This window comes from Enhydra lutris, unplaced genomic scaffold (genome assembly GCF_002288905.1).
Source record: "Enhydra lutris kenyoni isolate GAN:26980312 unplaced genomic scaffold, ASM228890v2 scaffoldscaffold30, whole genome shotgun sequence".
Classification (NCBI taxonomy): Eukaryota; Metazoa; Chordata; class Mammalia; order Carnivora; family Mustelidae; genus Enhydra; species Enhydra lutris.
In genome coordinates, this window is record NW_019154114.1 from 4,828,111 (window position 1) to 4,841,870 (window position 13,760).

The 13,760-nt window shown below is 57.3% G+C and overlaps 2 protein-coding genes across 2 annotated transcripts; both read left to right on the forward strand.

Annotated features, from left to right (window-relative positions):
- The first annotated feature begins 225 nt into the window (after window positions 1-225).
- LOC111152860 (enhancer of mRNA decapping 4) lies at window positions 226-11,758 on the forward strand. Its single transcript, XM_022511552.1, has 29 exons — window positions 226-475; window positions 3,292-3,448; window positions 3,785-3,896; window positions 4,185-4,284; window positions 4,542-4,731; window positions 4,834-4,981; window positions 5,068-5,172; window positions 5,506-5,615; window positions 5,700-5,783; window positions 5,877-5,972; window positions 6,063-6,165; window positions 6,262-6,442; window positions 6,536-6,608; window positions 6,714-6,805; window positions 6,884-7,071; window positions 7,164-7,282; window positions 7,364-7,517; window positions 7,815-8,248; window positions 8,332-8,436; window positions 8,522-8,674; window positions 8,764-8,800; window positions 8,932-9,109; window positions 9,224-9,379; window positions 9,485-9,600; window positions 9,699-9,864; window positions 9,949-10,135; window positions 10,228-10,447; window positions 10,828-10,991; window positions 11,225-11,758. Exons 1-29 carry the CDS (start codon window positions 391-393, stop codon window positions 11,415-11,417), a joined length of 4,206 nt encoding a protein of 1,401 aa, XP_022367260.1. The 5' UTR covers window positions 226-390; the 3' UTR covers window positions 11,418-11,758.
- Window positions 11,759-11,805: 47 nt separating this feature from the next.
- On the forward strand, window positions 11,806-13,534 carry LOC111152862 (neuritin 1 like). The gene is given in 4 exon segments (XM_022511553.1): window positions 11,806-12,237; window positions 12,810-12,865; window positions 12,867-13,117; window positions 13,249-13,534. Coding segments are annotated over 4 exon segments (684 nt in total). The 5' UTR covers window positions 11,806-12,146.
- Window positions 13,535-13,760: the final 226 nt, after the last annotated feature.

Here is a 13,760-nt window from a genome sequence, read left to right on the forward strand (position 1 = left end):
CATGTTTGGGGAATGGACAAAGGATGTCCTGAGGCGAGTAGGGATTTGGGCGGTTCAGTACCTCGATATTTGCTCTGCCTCAGCCCTGAGGAACGCCCGTTGACCGAGGGGTCTGGTGGGGGCGAAGCTTCCGCCCCCAGCCCGGAACCTTTCTTCTCCGCCCTGCGCAGGTTCCGGGGGCCGGCGCTCCGGAGGGCCGGAAGTGGAGGCGGTTGGTGGGGCTGGTGGGTTACAGGGACGCGGCGCGGGCGGCGGTTTGCGGGCTGCGGGTGGACCGAATCGAGTGACCGGTGTCCTGCTGTCTGGCCCCGGCAGGGCTGTGCGCGGCTGCACAGTGCACGGCGGCAGCGAAACGAACGCAGGGCGGACGAGGCGCCCAAGGCGGGGCCCATGGCCTCCTCCTGCGCAAGCATCGACATCGAGGACGCCACGCAGCACCTGCGGGACATCCTCAAGCTGGACCGGCCCGCGGGGGGTGAGCCGGGACAGCGGGGGTGGGCCTTTGGCTGGCGGGCAGAAGGGCGGCGCGGGCCTGGGCCGCCTTCTGAGTCCTCAGGTCCCTCAGGTCCCTCAGGATCCATACTGCATCTTCCTGGCTGGTGAGGTAAGACGAGGGTTGGAGCGGTAAATTCCTGAGCTTGCCCGCCAAGGTTGCAGATCTGTTCTCATCCTGGGGCCGGGCCGTTCTTCCCCGTCCTTCAGCGTCTCTGCTGAAGGTGAGGTTCTTTCTCTGAATCCGCAGGGGCTCCTTCGTGTCCTGGCCCCAAGGTCTGAAGTGTACCTGGGACTAGCTCAGGTTCCTCATCCTTATACCATATAGTTCAGAGGCCTGGTCTGGGCTCTGAATGCTGAGTTTTGGGTCTAGACCTAAGCACTGTGCTGAGGAGCACTGTCACCCTCTGCAACTTGCCCTTCACTCTGGAATATAGACAACAGGCCTGCTGTTCTAAAACTGATTTTCAGGAGGTGGATGACCCACCCCATTTTTGTGTCCTTTCTGGGATTAAACCAAATCACAGACTGCACGGCCCTGATTGGATTAGGCTACAAACATCTGTAAGCCCTGGTTTATTTCCATTCACTTAAACTTTACTTGGGCTTGCAATGATACCTCAGAGCTGCTCCTGCCTCCAAAGAGCCCCCAGAACATAGAGAACTAATGAGGTTGTAATATAATGCTGTTGTCATTGAGAAAAAGAATATTTTGGTACTGTGATGGAGACCAGGTATGTGAGGTTAGGGCTGGAAAGTGCTTGAGAACACATTTGAGAGAGAAGACAGTGTTTAGGCTAGGTGTTAATAATACAAACAGGTGATTCAGTGTCAGGAATGGCATTCTGCAAAGAAGAAATAGCGTGTGTGAAGGTACCAAAGTTTCCTGACAGGTTTAGGGACCTGTGAAAAGTGGTAGTGGTTGAAAGACTGGTGATGGTGGTGTGGGGTCTGCAGTGGCCACAGCTAAGAATTGGTGTTCTTCAAACCCTGTACTTAAACTTGCTGGGAGACCCATACTATACTAGCTGCTTTTAAAGCAGACACTAGTGCTCACACTGGGTGGGTTTAACTACCCCTTGCCACCTGAGGAAAATCCATCTTCTGCCTGAAACCACTGAGCAGTTCGCCCCAGACCTGGAGTCTGTGGTCCCTTTACTTGTAAGCTTGGCTTGGACCTCTCATGCTCATCAGCCCTGTGCAGACTAGACTACTCAAAGGTTTGGTAGAGTCTGGCATGGCCGGTATTTTGCAGCTTGTTTGTCTGTCCTCATGGTAGCCTGCCCGGGAAGGAGAGTGGCCAGCTTACCCCTGAGCAGCTAAAATGGCTCTGATCCAAATGAAGTGGCTTGGAGGTTTTCCACTTAATTTCTTATATATTGATTGGTACTTAATTGTCCCATTTGCCAAATAGTTCTTGCTTGTCTCCTCTGGAGGCACTGGAGGACCATGTCAGATGCCAGACTGTTTTGTGACCAGAACCTTGCCATGTTTTTCTTTTTTCTTTTTTTTTTTTTAAGATTTATTTGTTTATTTGACAGAGATCACAAGCAGAGAGGCAGGCGGAGAGGAGGGGGGAGCAGGCTCCCTGCTGAGCAGAGAGCCCGATTCAGAGCTCGATCCCAGGACCCTGAATCATGACCTGAGCCGAAGGCAGACACATAACGACTGAGCCACCCAGGCGTCCCTTGCCATGTTTTTCAACGTGGGGCCCTAGTCTCCTTGTCACCTGGGAGCTTTAGGGTGGTGCCTGAGCCTGTGAGGGTGTTTGAAATAGCTAATGGCAAACAAATGAAATGCTGCTTTTCCTGACTACCCATCCTGTCCTAGAGTTTCTCTCCACTTTGTCCAACTCCTTCATTTTCTTTTGAAGTTACCTGCCCAAGGTGACTTCTTCTGAACCACTTCTTTGAGAGGCAGGTTGCTTTCTTTCTTACTCCCACATCTTATCAGTGTCCTTTCATACCTTAAGAGCCCATCTTCCCTTCTCTACCATCTATCATTATCTTGGTTTAGGACCTGGTATATCTTATTTAAATTCTTAACTATCCTACATGCTGCCTTAGAGCAGTCATTCTTTTTTTTTTTTTTTTAAAGACTTGATTTATTTGACAAGTAGAGATCACAAGCAGGCAGAGAGGCAGACAGAGAGAGAGAGGAGGAAACAGGCTCCCTGCTGAGCAGAGAGCCCGATTCAAGGCTCGATCCCATGACCCTAGGATCATGACCTGAGCTGAAGGCAGAGACTTTAACCCACTGAGCCACCCAGGTGCCCTAGAACAGTCATTCTTTTCGCAATAGCAGACTATGTCACCTTCTTGTTTAAAACTGTGTGGCTCTCAGTGCCACAGGGAGAATTTAAGCACCCAAGCTTCATATCTGAGATCTCTGTGACTTGTTTTCCCTCCCTCTTTCTTACATTTGTGTGTTCCAGCCACACTGGCTCTGATCGACCTCCTTAATGAAGTCTCTACTGACCCTATCCATGCCTTCCCTCAGTACAGAGTCCCTCTGTGCTGATTTGGACGTAAATATTAATTGGCTTTACAGGGTTCTTGATGGCTTTACTCTTCCTTTAGGTAGAAGAGCCACATGCATGTCTTTGGTCCTGGCAGAGATTGTGTTAACCGTCAGTGCTTACGGAACAAGAGATGAACCAAGTGTCCTCCTCCCCACAGACATGGCTCCCTCAGTTGAATGTTCCCAGAGCACCTCATGGTTCTTAAATGAAGTTCTGCAGGAGGAGAGGCCAGTGGGCAGGTGGAACAACCTCATCAGAGTGGACCTTTCTGTCCCCAGGTCCCAGTGCAGAGAGTCAGCGCCCATCTAATGCCTACAATGGGGATCTCAACGGGCTTCTTGTCCCAGACCCCCTCTGCTCAGGTGATAGTACTTCAGCAAACAAGCCTGGTCTCCGTGCCATGCCACCTATTAACCTTCAGGAAAAGCAGGTCATGTGAGTGTCTGGGAAATGGCAGTGGTGGTGTTGGGGTCTTTGGGGTGGTGCACTTAACCACGGCATATTTGTACTAGGATGAGGGGCAAGGACAAACTCAAGAGCGTGGGCTGGATCTGAAGTTTGGGCTTCCATTTTAGCATGGAAGTAGGCCCATTACTGAGGAGGGAGGTGAGAGCAAAGGGAGCTGTGGCTTTGGGGACCAGTGGATCAGGCAGAGTTGAGCATCTGGGACTTGACACCTTCACCAGAGTGTTTGTATTCTCTTCCCCTCCCAACCCTGCCCATTGAGACTTTACGGGAACAGGAGTCAAGCTTGTGCACCCCTCCCCCTAGCTGCCTCACAGGAGATGACAGCTCTACATGCATCGGGATTTTGGCCAAGGAGGTGGAGATTGTGGCCAGCAGTGACTCTAGCATCTCAAGCAAAGCACGGGGCAGCAACAAGGTGGGCACCACGACATTGTGGCATGTATGGTGGATGTGGGCACAGTCAGCCTCTCCCTCCCTTCTCCCATGCGGCCAGTTACTGTGAGGATCACCTTGACAGGTAGTGTGCCTCAGTCTCAGGAAGCCAGGGTTAGCTGCCAGATCTCTGTGGGAATCTGGCCCCAAGAGTTATGACTAGGCTGACACCTGTGGCCTATCCTTTCCCGGGATGCCGGGAACCAACTGGGCCCTGGCAGATCTACCTTAGCCCTCAGCCTGTATGACCTTCTTCACCCTTTGTTCTCAGGTGAAAATCCAGCCTGTGGCCAAGTATGACTGGGAACAGAAATACTACTATGGCAACCTTATTGCTGTGTCCAACTCTTTCTTGGCCTATGCCATTCGGGGTGAGTAGGGGCAGGATTGAGGAGGGAGGTGTTTTGCTCAAAGCCCCAGAGATGCAGATCCAGTGTTGGCCCACTCAGCCCTTAGGGTGTGACAGAAGGCTTGTCTGTTCGCCCCCACCTCTGACAGGCCTTGGGGATCCGAGGGGGAAAACCGAGTTTGAGACTGGTAGTGGCACTGAGGCAGGCAAGGGCAGGGTGTCTCTGCTGCTGCCTGGGCCTGGATAGTTCCTCAGGGCCTCCTTCTCTTCTGATTCCAGCTGCCAACAATGGCTCGGCGATGGTGCGGGTGATCAGTGTCAGCACTTCAGAGCGGACCCTGCTCAAGGGCTTCACAGGCAGTGTGGCTGATTTGGCCTTTGCACACCTCAATTCCTCCCAGCTGGCCTGCCTGGATGAGGCAGGCAACCTGTTCGTGTGGCGCTTGGCTCTGGTTAATGGCAAAATTCAGTATCCTTTCCCTGGGGTGGGATGGGGGACTGTAGAAGGGTGGGTGGGGCAGGGGCTGCCGGACGTTGTCACCACCCGTTTAGCGCTTAACACCATGCTCAGAGAAGAGATCTTGGTCCACATCCAGCAGCCAGAGGGCACGCCACTGAACCACTTCCGCAGGATCATCTGGTGCCCCTTCATCCCAGAGGAGAGTGAGGACTGCTGTGAGGAGGGCAGCCCCACGGTGGCTCTGTTGCATGAGGACCGGGTAAGGGAGCCAGGCATAGGAAGAGAGAAGGGCTCAGAGCAGCCGTGGTGTGGGCAGGGGCTGACCGCTCACCTTGTACCCTCCAGGCTGAGGTGTGGGATCTGGACATGCTCCGCTCCAGCCACAGCTCTTGGCCCGTGCGTGTCAGCCAGATCAAGCAAGGCTTCATCGTGGTAAAAGGCCACAGCACTGTAAGCCTGCCCCTGACTGCTCCCCGCCCCCGCTACCCTCCCCCCTTTGCTCATGCCCCTCATCTCATTCCCGAGCCCCCAGCTGCTCAGGCGGCTTTGCCGGCACTGCCCCGGGAACTCTGAACACAAAGTGAGCCTCAGCTATAGAGTGTACATCTAACCTGCTGCGCCCTGGGGGGCTGGTGTTCTGTGCAGCCCCCCATTTAGGGAGGCTTTCGTACACACGTACACATCCGCTCTGGGCCAGCTCAGGTCACTACCATCCTCACTGGAGAAGGGCTTGCTCCGACCCCAAGTCAGGTGACAAAGCAAGGCTGTTTGGTTTCTTCCCAGTGCCTGAGTGAAGGGGCCCTCTCACCTGATGGGACTGTCCTGGCTACTGCAAGCCATGATGGCTTTGTCAAGTTCTGGCAGATCTACATCGAGGGGCAGGATGAGCCAAGGTACGCAGGGACTGAGGGACCAAGACCCCCCACCCAGGTGAGGGCGAGATCATTCACTCAGGTCCCTCACTGGCCTTCTTCCAGGTGTCTGCATGAGTGGAAGCCTCATGATGGGCGGTCCCTTTCCTGCCTCCTGTTCTGTGACAACCACAAGAAACAGGACCCTGAGTGCGTGAGTGGGCAGGCAGGTGGGTGGTGGACTGGACCTTGGTTCTCCAGTAGGGGGCCCAACCAGTGATTCGATGCCTTGCTGCTTTGCAGAGTCCCTTTCTGGAGGTTCCTCATCACTGGTGCTGACCAGAATCGGGAGCTAAAGATGTGGTGCACGGTGTCCTGGACCTGCCTGCAGACCGTTCGGTAAGCAGAGGCTGGGCAGGGGCAGTAGGGTGACAGATGGGGGTTCTTTCCACTCTCTGTCTCATTAATCCTGCCTCCTGGGCCCCACAGCTTCTCCCCAGATATTTTCAGCTCAGTGAGTGTGCCCCCCAGCCTCAAGGTTTGTCTGGACCTGTCAGCCGAATACCTTATTCTCAGCGATGTGCAACGGAAGGTAGGCTGTGGTGGGGCAACCCAGGCAGAGCTGGCATCGTCAGGGAGGCAAGGGTGTCGGGCCTCTAGCCCCGCCGTGAGTGCCCTGTGTGTACAGGTCCTGTACGTGATGGAGCTGCTACAGAACCAGGAGGAGGGCCGTGCCTGCTTCAGCTCCATCTCTGAGTTCCTGCTCACCCATCCCGTGCTGAGCTTCGGTATCCAGGTTGTGAGTCGCTGCCGACTGCGGCACACTGAGGTGCTGCCTGCCGAGGAGGAGAACGACAGCCTAGGGGCTGGTGAGCTGCTCAGGGTTTAGGAAACATGTTTGTCTGTAGGGAGGTATGGAGGCATAGAGGGCCAGGGCTTAGTTGCCCACACTGTCTTTGTAGATGGGACCCACGGAGCTGGTGCCATGGAGTCTGCAGCCGGTGTGCTCATCAAACTCTTCTGTGTGCATACTAAGTGAGTGCGTCGGGGAATCCTGTCTCTGCCCTGTCTGTACCCCTCCACACCCTACTGATGCTGGCCTCTTTGAGCTCTCCTATTCTTACTCTTCTCCGCCTGCAGGGCACTGCAGGATGTGCAGATCCGTTTCCAGCCGCAGTTGAACCCTGACGTGGTGGCCCCGCTCCCCACCCACACTGCCCATGAGGACTTCGGTGAGTGAGGTGTAAGAGGGAGGCAGCTTAGACTGACCAGGGTCTGAGATCTGACTCAAGTGGCAGCTTTCTCCACAGCATTTGGAGAATCTCGGCCTGAACTGGGCTCTGAGGGCCTGGGGTCATCTACCCAAGGATCCCAGCCTGACCCCCGGCGCATAGTGGAGCTGCCTGCGCCCGCCGACTTCCTCAGTCTGAGCAGTGAGACCAAGCCCAAGCTGATGACGCCTGACGCCTTCATGACACCTAGCACCTCCCTGCAGCAGGTGTGCTGGGGGAGCGGTGTGGGGCTCAGGGCAGGGCGACCAAGGAATCCCCCACCTGTGGGCCATGGCCTCAGTCCCCTGCCTCTCCCCAGATCGCTGTGTCCCCCAGCAGCAGCTCCAGCTCCAGCTCCAGCTCCAGCTCCAGCTCCTCCTCTCTTACAGCTGTGTCTGCCATGAGCAGTACATCAGCTGCGGACCCCTCCTTGCCCAGGTGAAGCGAGGGTCAGAGTTGGGGGAGGGCAGGGGCTGGTGCCAGGTTCTGGCTGCTATACCTCAGCCTTCCTGCCACCAGGCCACCTGAGGAGCTGACCTTGAGCCCCAAGTTGCAGCTGGACGGCAGTCTGACCCTGAGCAGCAGCAGCAGCCTGCAGGCGAGCCCACGCAGCCTCTTGCCCAGCCTGCTCCCAGGTCCGGCTGACAAACTGACTCCCAAAGCACCTGGGCAGGTGTGTGTGTGGGTGTGTATGAAGTGCAGGGTGGCAGGTATGTGGTAGCAGGAAGCTTGGGGGCCCTTTCCTCCCACAGTGCCTGAGGGCTTTCCCTGAGATCATCCCAGCCTCCCCTGGTCCCTGGAGGGCAGCTTCTCAGCCTGTGTCCATCCCCACCTCCTCTCCTCCTGGGTTGTGGGATTTTTGACGTGCATCTCCCTTCTCCACCGTCCCATCCCTGCAGACGGCAGGCCTCATCTGTGCTCCCGCTTCCCCACGTCCCACTGTCTAAGTCCCATCTTTGCTCCACCTCAGGTGCCTGCTGCTGCTTCTGCACTGTCTCTGGAGCTGCAAGAAGTGGAACCCCTGGGGCTACCCCAGGCTTCTCCCAGCCGCACCCGCTCCCCTGATGTTATTTCCTCAGCTTCCACTGCCCTGTCCCAGGACATCCCTGAGATCGCATCCGAGGCCCTGTCCCGTGGTTTTGTCTCTTCTGCTCCTGAGGGTCTTGAACCAGACAGTATGGCCTCAGCTGCCTCAGCACTCCATCTGCTGTCCCCACGGCCCCGGCCAGGGCCCGAGCTTGGCTCCCAGCTTGGCCTGGATGGAGGCCCTGGGGATGGGGATCGGCACAGTACCCCTTCCCTTTTGGAAGCAGCATTGACCCAGGAGGCCACAGCCCCTGACAATCAGGTCTGGCCTACAGCACCAGACATAACTCGTGAGACCTGCAGCAGCCTGGCAGAGAGGTGAGGAACCTGGGAGGGGAGTGGGCGCTGGTGGGAGGTGTTTCAGATAGCATCATCCGCTGTTGAGTTGGCCTGTTCTTCAGTCCCAGGAACGGCCTCCAGGAGAAGCACAAGAGCCTGGCCTTCCACCGACCACCTTATCACCTGCTGCAGCAACATGACAGCCAGGACGCCAGTGCTGAGCAAAGGTAGGTGCCACCCTACGCTGTTCCTCTCGTGAGGGAGGGCTGGTAAGTGGGTCGGTGCTGATTTTTCTCCCTCCCCTTTCTCCAGTGACCATGATGATGAGGTTGCTAGCCTTGCCTCTGCTGCAGGGGGCTTTGGCACCAAAGTTCCCACTCCACGGCTACCGGCCAAGGACTGGAAGACCAAGGGTTCTCCTCGAGCCTCACCTAAGCTTAAGAGAAAGGGCAAGAAAGATGACGGGTACGGGGTGGGGTCCTGTGGCCAGGGAGAGGGGTGGTTCTCCGGCTGCCCTGCCTGACGCAGCCTGAGGTGCTTCTTGTCCATGGCAGGGATTCAGCTGTGGGATCCCGGCTCATGGAGCACCAGGTCAGTGAAGTAACAGCCTTTCTATTTCTGGGACGACTCCTGTGAGGATGGGGAAGAGCTCTGGGCCGTTCCCTGGTCTGGTGTGTGGGAATGTGTGGGTCAGGCATCATCTGACTCGGTGCTCTTGGCAGGTGGCAGACCCTCCTGAGGACTGGCCAGCACTAATTTGGCAACAGCAGAGAGAGTTGGCGGAGCTGCGACACAGCCAAGAAGAGTTGCTGCAGCGTCTTTGCACCCAGCTGGAAGGCCTGCAGAGCGCTGTCACGGGCCACGTAGAACGCGCCCTGGAGTCGAGGCATGAGCAGGAGCGTATCCTTATGGGTCATGGCTCGGTGTGGCATAGGGGTGGGGACAGCAGCAGCATTCTTGGCCCAGGAATGGATGCAGGACCTGCCCCAGGCCTGTTCCTTAGCTGCAGTGCAGAGCGGCGGCTGGAGCGGGCGTTGGCCGAGGGGCAGCAGCGGGGTGGGCAGCTGCAGGAGCAGCTGACACAGCAGCTGTCCCAGGCGCTGTCTTCGGCCGTAGCTGGGCGGCTGGAGCGCAGCATACGGGATGAGATCAAGAAGACAGTGCCCCCGTGTGAGTTTGGCATGGAGACTTCTGGGTGGGCCAGGTGGGAGTGGGGCTTCCTGTCTGTCAGGCTGCCTTTCGTGGCTCCACCTGTTCTTCTTCATCCTGCCCCAGGTGTCTCCAGGAGTCTGGAGCCAGTGGCAGGCCAGCTGAGCAACTCAGTGGCCACCAAGCTCACTGCCGTGGAGGGTAGCATGAAAGAGAATATCTCCAAGCTGCTGAAGTCCAAGGTGCTGTAGGGCCCAAGATGAGGGAGGCTGGTGGTTGGTGGGCCTGGTCGTGTCAGCTTGGGCTTAGCCTTTCAACTCAGCTCTCCCTCTATCCCCAGAACTTGACAGATGCCATTGCCCGAGCAGCTGCAGACACATTACAGGGGCCAATGCAGGCTGCCTACCGTGAAGCCTTTCAGAGTGTGGTGCTGCCGGCGTTTGAGAAGAGCTGCCAGGCCATGTTCCAGCAGATCAATGATAGCTTCCGACTGGGCACGCAAGAGTGTGAGTGGGGTCATATGCCTCAAGGTGGGAGGGGCTGTCCCTCTCTCCCCAGCCAGCCCTCATGCTCCTGTGGTCACCTCTCAGACTTGCAGCAGCTGGAGAGCCACATGAAGAGCCGGAAGGCACGAGAACAGGAGGCACGGGAGCCTGTGTTGGCCCAGCTGCGGGGCCTGGTCAGCACACTGCAGGGTGCCACCGAGCAGATGGCGGCCACCGTGTCTAGCAGCGTTCGGGCTGAGGTGCAGCACCAGCTGCACGTGGCCGTGGGCAGGTGTGTGGGCGGGGTATTGGGCAAGGTGCTGGGTTTGAAAAGCGCCAGACCAGACTTCCTGTCTGTCTCATCTCCCTCACTTCCCTTTGCAGCCTACAGGAGTCCATTTTAGCACAGGTACAGCGCATTGTTAAGGGTGAGGTGAGTGTAGCACTCAAGGAGCAACAGGCTGCCGTCACGTCTAGCATCATGCAGGCCATGCGTTCAGCTGCTGGCACACCCGTCCCTGCCGCCCACCTCGATTGCCAGGCCCAGCAAGCCCATATCCTGCAGCTGCTGCAGCAGGGCCACCTCAATCAGGCCTTCCAGCAGGTATGCCTCCCAGTGGGTCGAGGTAAGGGTCAGGTGTCTTCTGACAGGGCGCACACACCATACTCTACCCGCCAGGCTCTGGGTGCTCCAGCCTCAGCACACTGTTCTTGGTTGCCTTTTTGGCTTCAGACCATTTCCCCTACTTTCCCCTCTGCCTGGACCCTTTCTTTCTACCTAACGCCTGCCTTGCTTCATGACCACCCTTCTCAGGAAACCTTTCCTGGTCCCCCAGAGTAACAACACAGCTCTCTATGACTGTCTCTGGGCCCCTGAGCACACCCCCCCCCCCCGGAGCCCTCAGTACCCTACTCTGGTCATCCACGGCCAGCCAAGCAGGTATTCCCTTCTGACCTTGGCTGTAAACACTGTTCTCTTCCTAGGCCCTGACAGCTGCTGACCTGAACCTGGTGCTGTATGTGTGTGAAACTGTGGACCCAGGGCAGGTTTTTGGGCAGCCACCCTGCCCACTCTCCCAGCCTGTGCTCCTTTCCCTCATCCAGCAGCTGGCCTCTGACCTTGGTACTCGAACTGATCTCAAGCTCAGGTGAGTGGACTCAGGGATCAGGAGGCAGGTTGGGGTGGAGGTGGAGAAGCAGTTCAAACAGAGACTCTTGCCTGACTCTGCTTCCTAATTTTTCTCCCCCTGTCCCTTCTGTGCCCACCCATCTCTGGCTTTGAGGCCCCCCCTTTGTCAGCAGTCCCTCTGGGCCTCGGTGCCACCAGGGGGCGCTCGCATCTGCTGGAGCCCACCTGTTTCTTGTCTTTCTTCCACCACAGCTACCTGGAAGAGGCTGTGATGCACCTGGACCACAGTGACCCCATTACTCGGGACCACATGGGCTCCGTCATGGCCCAGGTGCGCCAGAAGCTCTTCCAGTTCCTTCAGGCTGAGCCACACAACTCACTTGGTAAAGTGGCCCGGCGTCTCAGCCTCATGCTGCACGGCCTTGTAACCCCTAGCCTCCCTTAGCTAAGCCTGCCTTGCTCAGAGTTGGGGAGGCACTGAAGGCCAGCAGACAGGCCTAGGCCAAAGCAGGGTCATGTCTACCCTTTTACCTGCTCAGGCTCCCACCTTGGGGGTGTTTGAGGGGAGAGCACTGGCTGTGGTCTACAGGTTGTGGTAGCCAGCGGGTTTAGGCTGGGCCCAGGGTGGGTACTGTGCCTTCTTGGGTTCTGCCGTGCCTGGAGCATGACCCTCGAGATCGTGACACCACTTGAGTTGCATTTTCCATGTTCCTTTTTACCTCCGATTTGGATCTTTTTGTTTTTGAAAAATATTGAGAAATTCAATTAAATGCTTTTGGAATAAAATGGAGTATGTGTGTGCTTTTGGTATAACTTTGATAGGGGCCTCTGTTCTCTCCCCTCTCTCTTCCCTGTGTTGGAGCTCTGTCTAGACTAAGCCCGGTGCCAGGATACCCACTCTCATCTACATAGCTGCCCTCCCAGATCCCCTCTCCATTTCTGAGACAAGGGCCCTGAGGTCAGCCCTGCAATTTCCTTGTCGCCAGCTCTTCTCTCTGGGGTCCCTCCCCTCCTTTGCCCATCTGAGTACTAGGGCGGGGCTGCCCAGCTGACTTTGGGCCCCGCCCCCAGCTCCCATCCAATCACAGTCCCTTCTTTCGGGGGCTGGGCCGAAGGGCTCTGCTTCCAAGCTGCTAGCTCCAGCACTAGGCTCCCAGCCGCGGATGATGCGGGGATGATGCACGGCTACTGCTCCTGTCACCACCGCCAGCGACTGCCCCGAGCTTCCGGTGTGCTGGGGCTGTTGCGGCTGTTGCTACCGCTCGGTGAGTGCGGGAGTGCTGGATCGGGCTTAGCGCTGTGTGGCACACCCTCTCCCCAGTCTAGGTATAGGGCCTGTGAGAGCTGAGGCCCAGCCTTCCTGGGCCCTGGGAACCAGGCTGGAATGGAGGTGCGACGGCTTCAGGGAGGGGTAATACGTGCCAGTGGCTTCAGGATGCAAAATGGGCATGACCTGACATCTAGTCATGGGGAAAGGACCCCAAAGTTCCACATCGCCCATTCCAGTAAAGGGAGACCTAGGCTCTCGTGGGACCCCTAGTCCAGCCGTGGGGCCCCTGAGGCCCTCTCTTAGGGTCTGATCTGGATCCCGACCCTGCCTCTCCTGCTGTCCCTGGCAGAGAACACCTGTTTGGGTATGGGGGTGGGATGGTCAAGTGAAGTTTGTCCAGCCTGCAGGACAGTTAAGGGAGCCTGTAGCCCTCATCTCCATGTTCTGACTCTTTCACTTGGACCATCCTCACCTCACCTGTGACCCTAGAAGTTCAGAGGAAGAGTCAACCCCTTGGGACAGGACACCTTACCCCCTCTCCACATACCCTGTACGGATTGTGCCTAGGGGGGAGCCAATGCAGGTGGATCCCCAGATGTGCCCGTTGGTTCCCTTGGGTGCCTCTGTTTGACGCTGAGTCACGTCCCCCAAGCACACGCAGGTAAACAAGCCCCTGGGGGCTTGACGGTGAAGGGGGGCGGGGCTGCTCATCCTATCAACCACTCTCCACCCCCACCCCTAGTCCTTGTATCTCCCCTGGCAGCAGCTGCAACGGGCCCAGGGGGCTGTGACACCATATACCAGGGGTTTGCTGAGTGTCTCATCCGCTTGGGGGACGGCATGGGCCTTGGAGGCGAGCTGGACACTGTCTGCAGGTAAGAGCAGGTGTGAAGATGCCTGCCTAACTGTGGGAACCCCCCGCCACCCTGGGGCCTGAACCTTTATTCTTCCCATTACAAAAGCCTCTTTGCCCCACCTAATTACCCTAACCCCAAGCCTTTAACAGGTCTTGGAATGACTTCCACGTCTGTGCCTCCCAAGTCCTGTTGCGCTGCCCAGAGGAGGCTGCTGCTGTGTGGGAGTCACTGCAGCAAGAAGCTCGCCAGGCCCCGCACCCAGATAACTTGCATGTTCTCTGCGGCACCCCTGTGCATATCAGGGAGCATGGCATAGGTCCTGAGACCAACCAGGAGACGCTGCAGGCAAGAGCATCTGCACCCACCCCAGCCCCGACGCCCCCACTGCTGGCGGCTGCTCTGGCGCTCGCCTGCCTTCTGGGGCCTCTGGCCTAGCCAGTCTGGTGGAGTAGCAGCACCCCTGCCTCCTACCCTGCTCTGGTAGCTGCTCTCGGGGCTCTACACAGTGCCCTTGGCTTTCATTAAAGGTATTTATATTTGTACTAAGCTCCTTCCTTTCTTCTGGCCATTGCCAGCCCTGCTTTGTAGGGGCGGAGCCTCCAGAAGCTGATCTCCGGGGATGGATGGGCAGGGCCCATGGCCACCACAGGGGACTCAATCT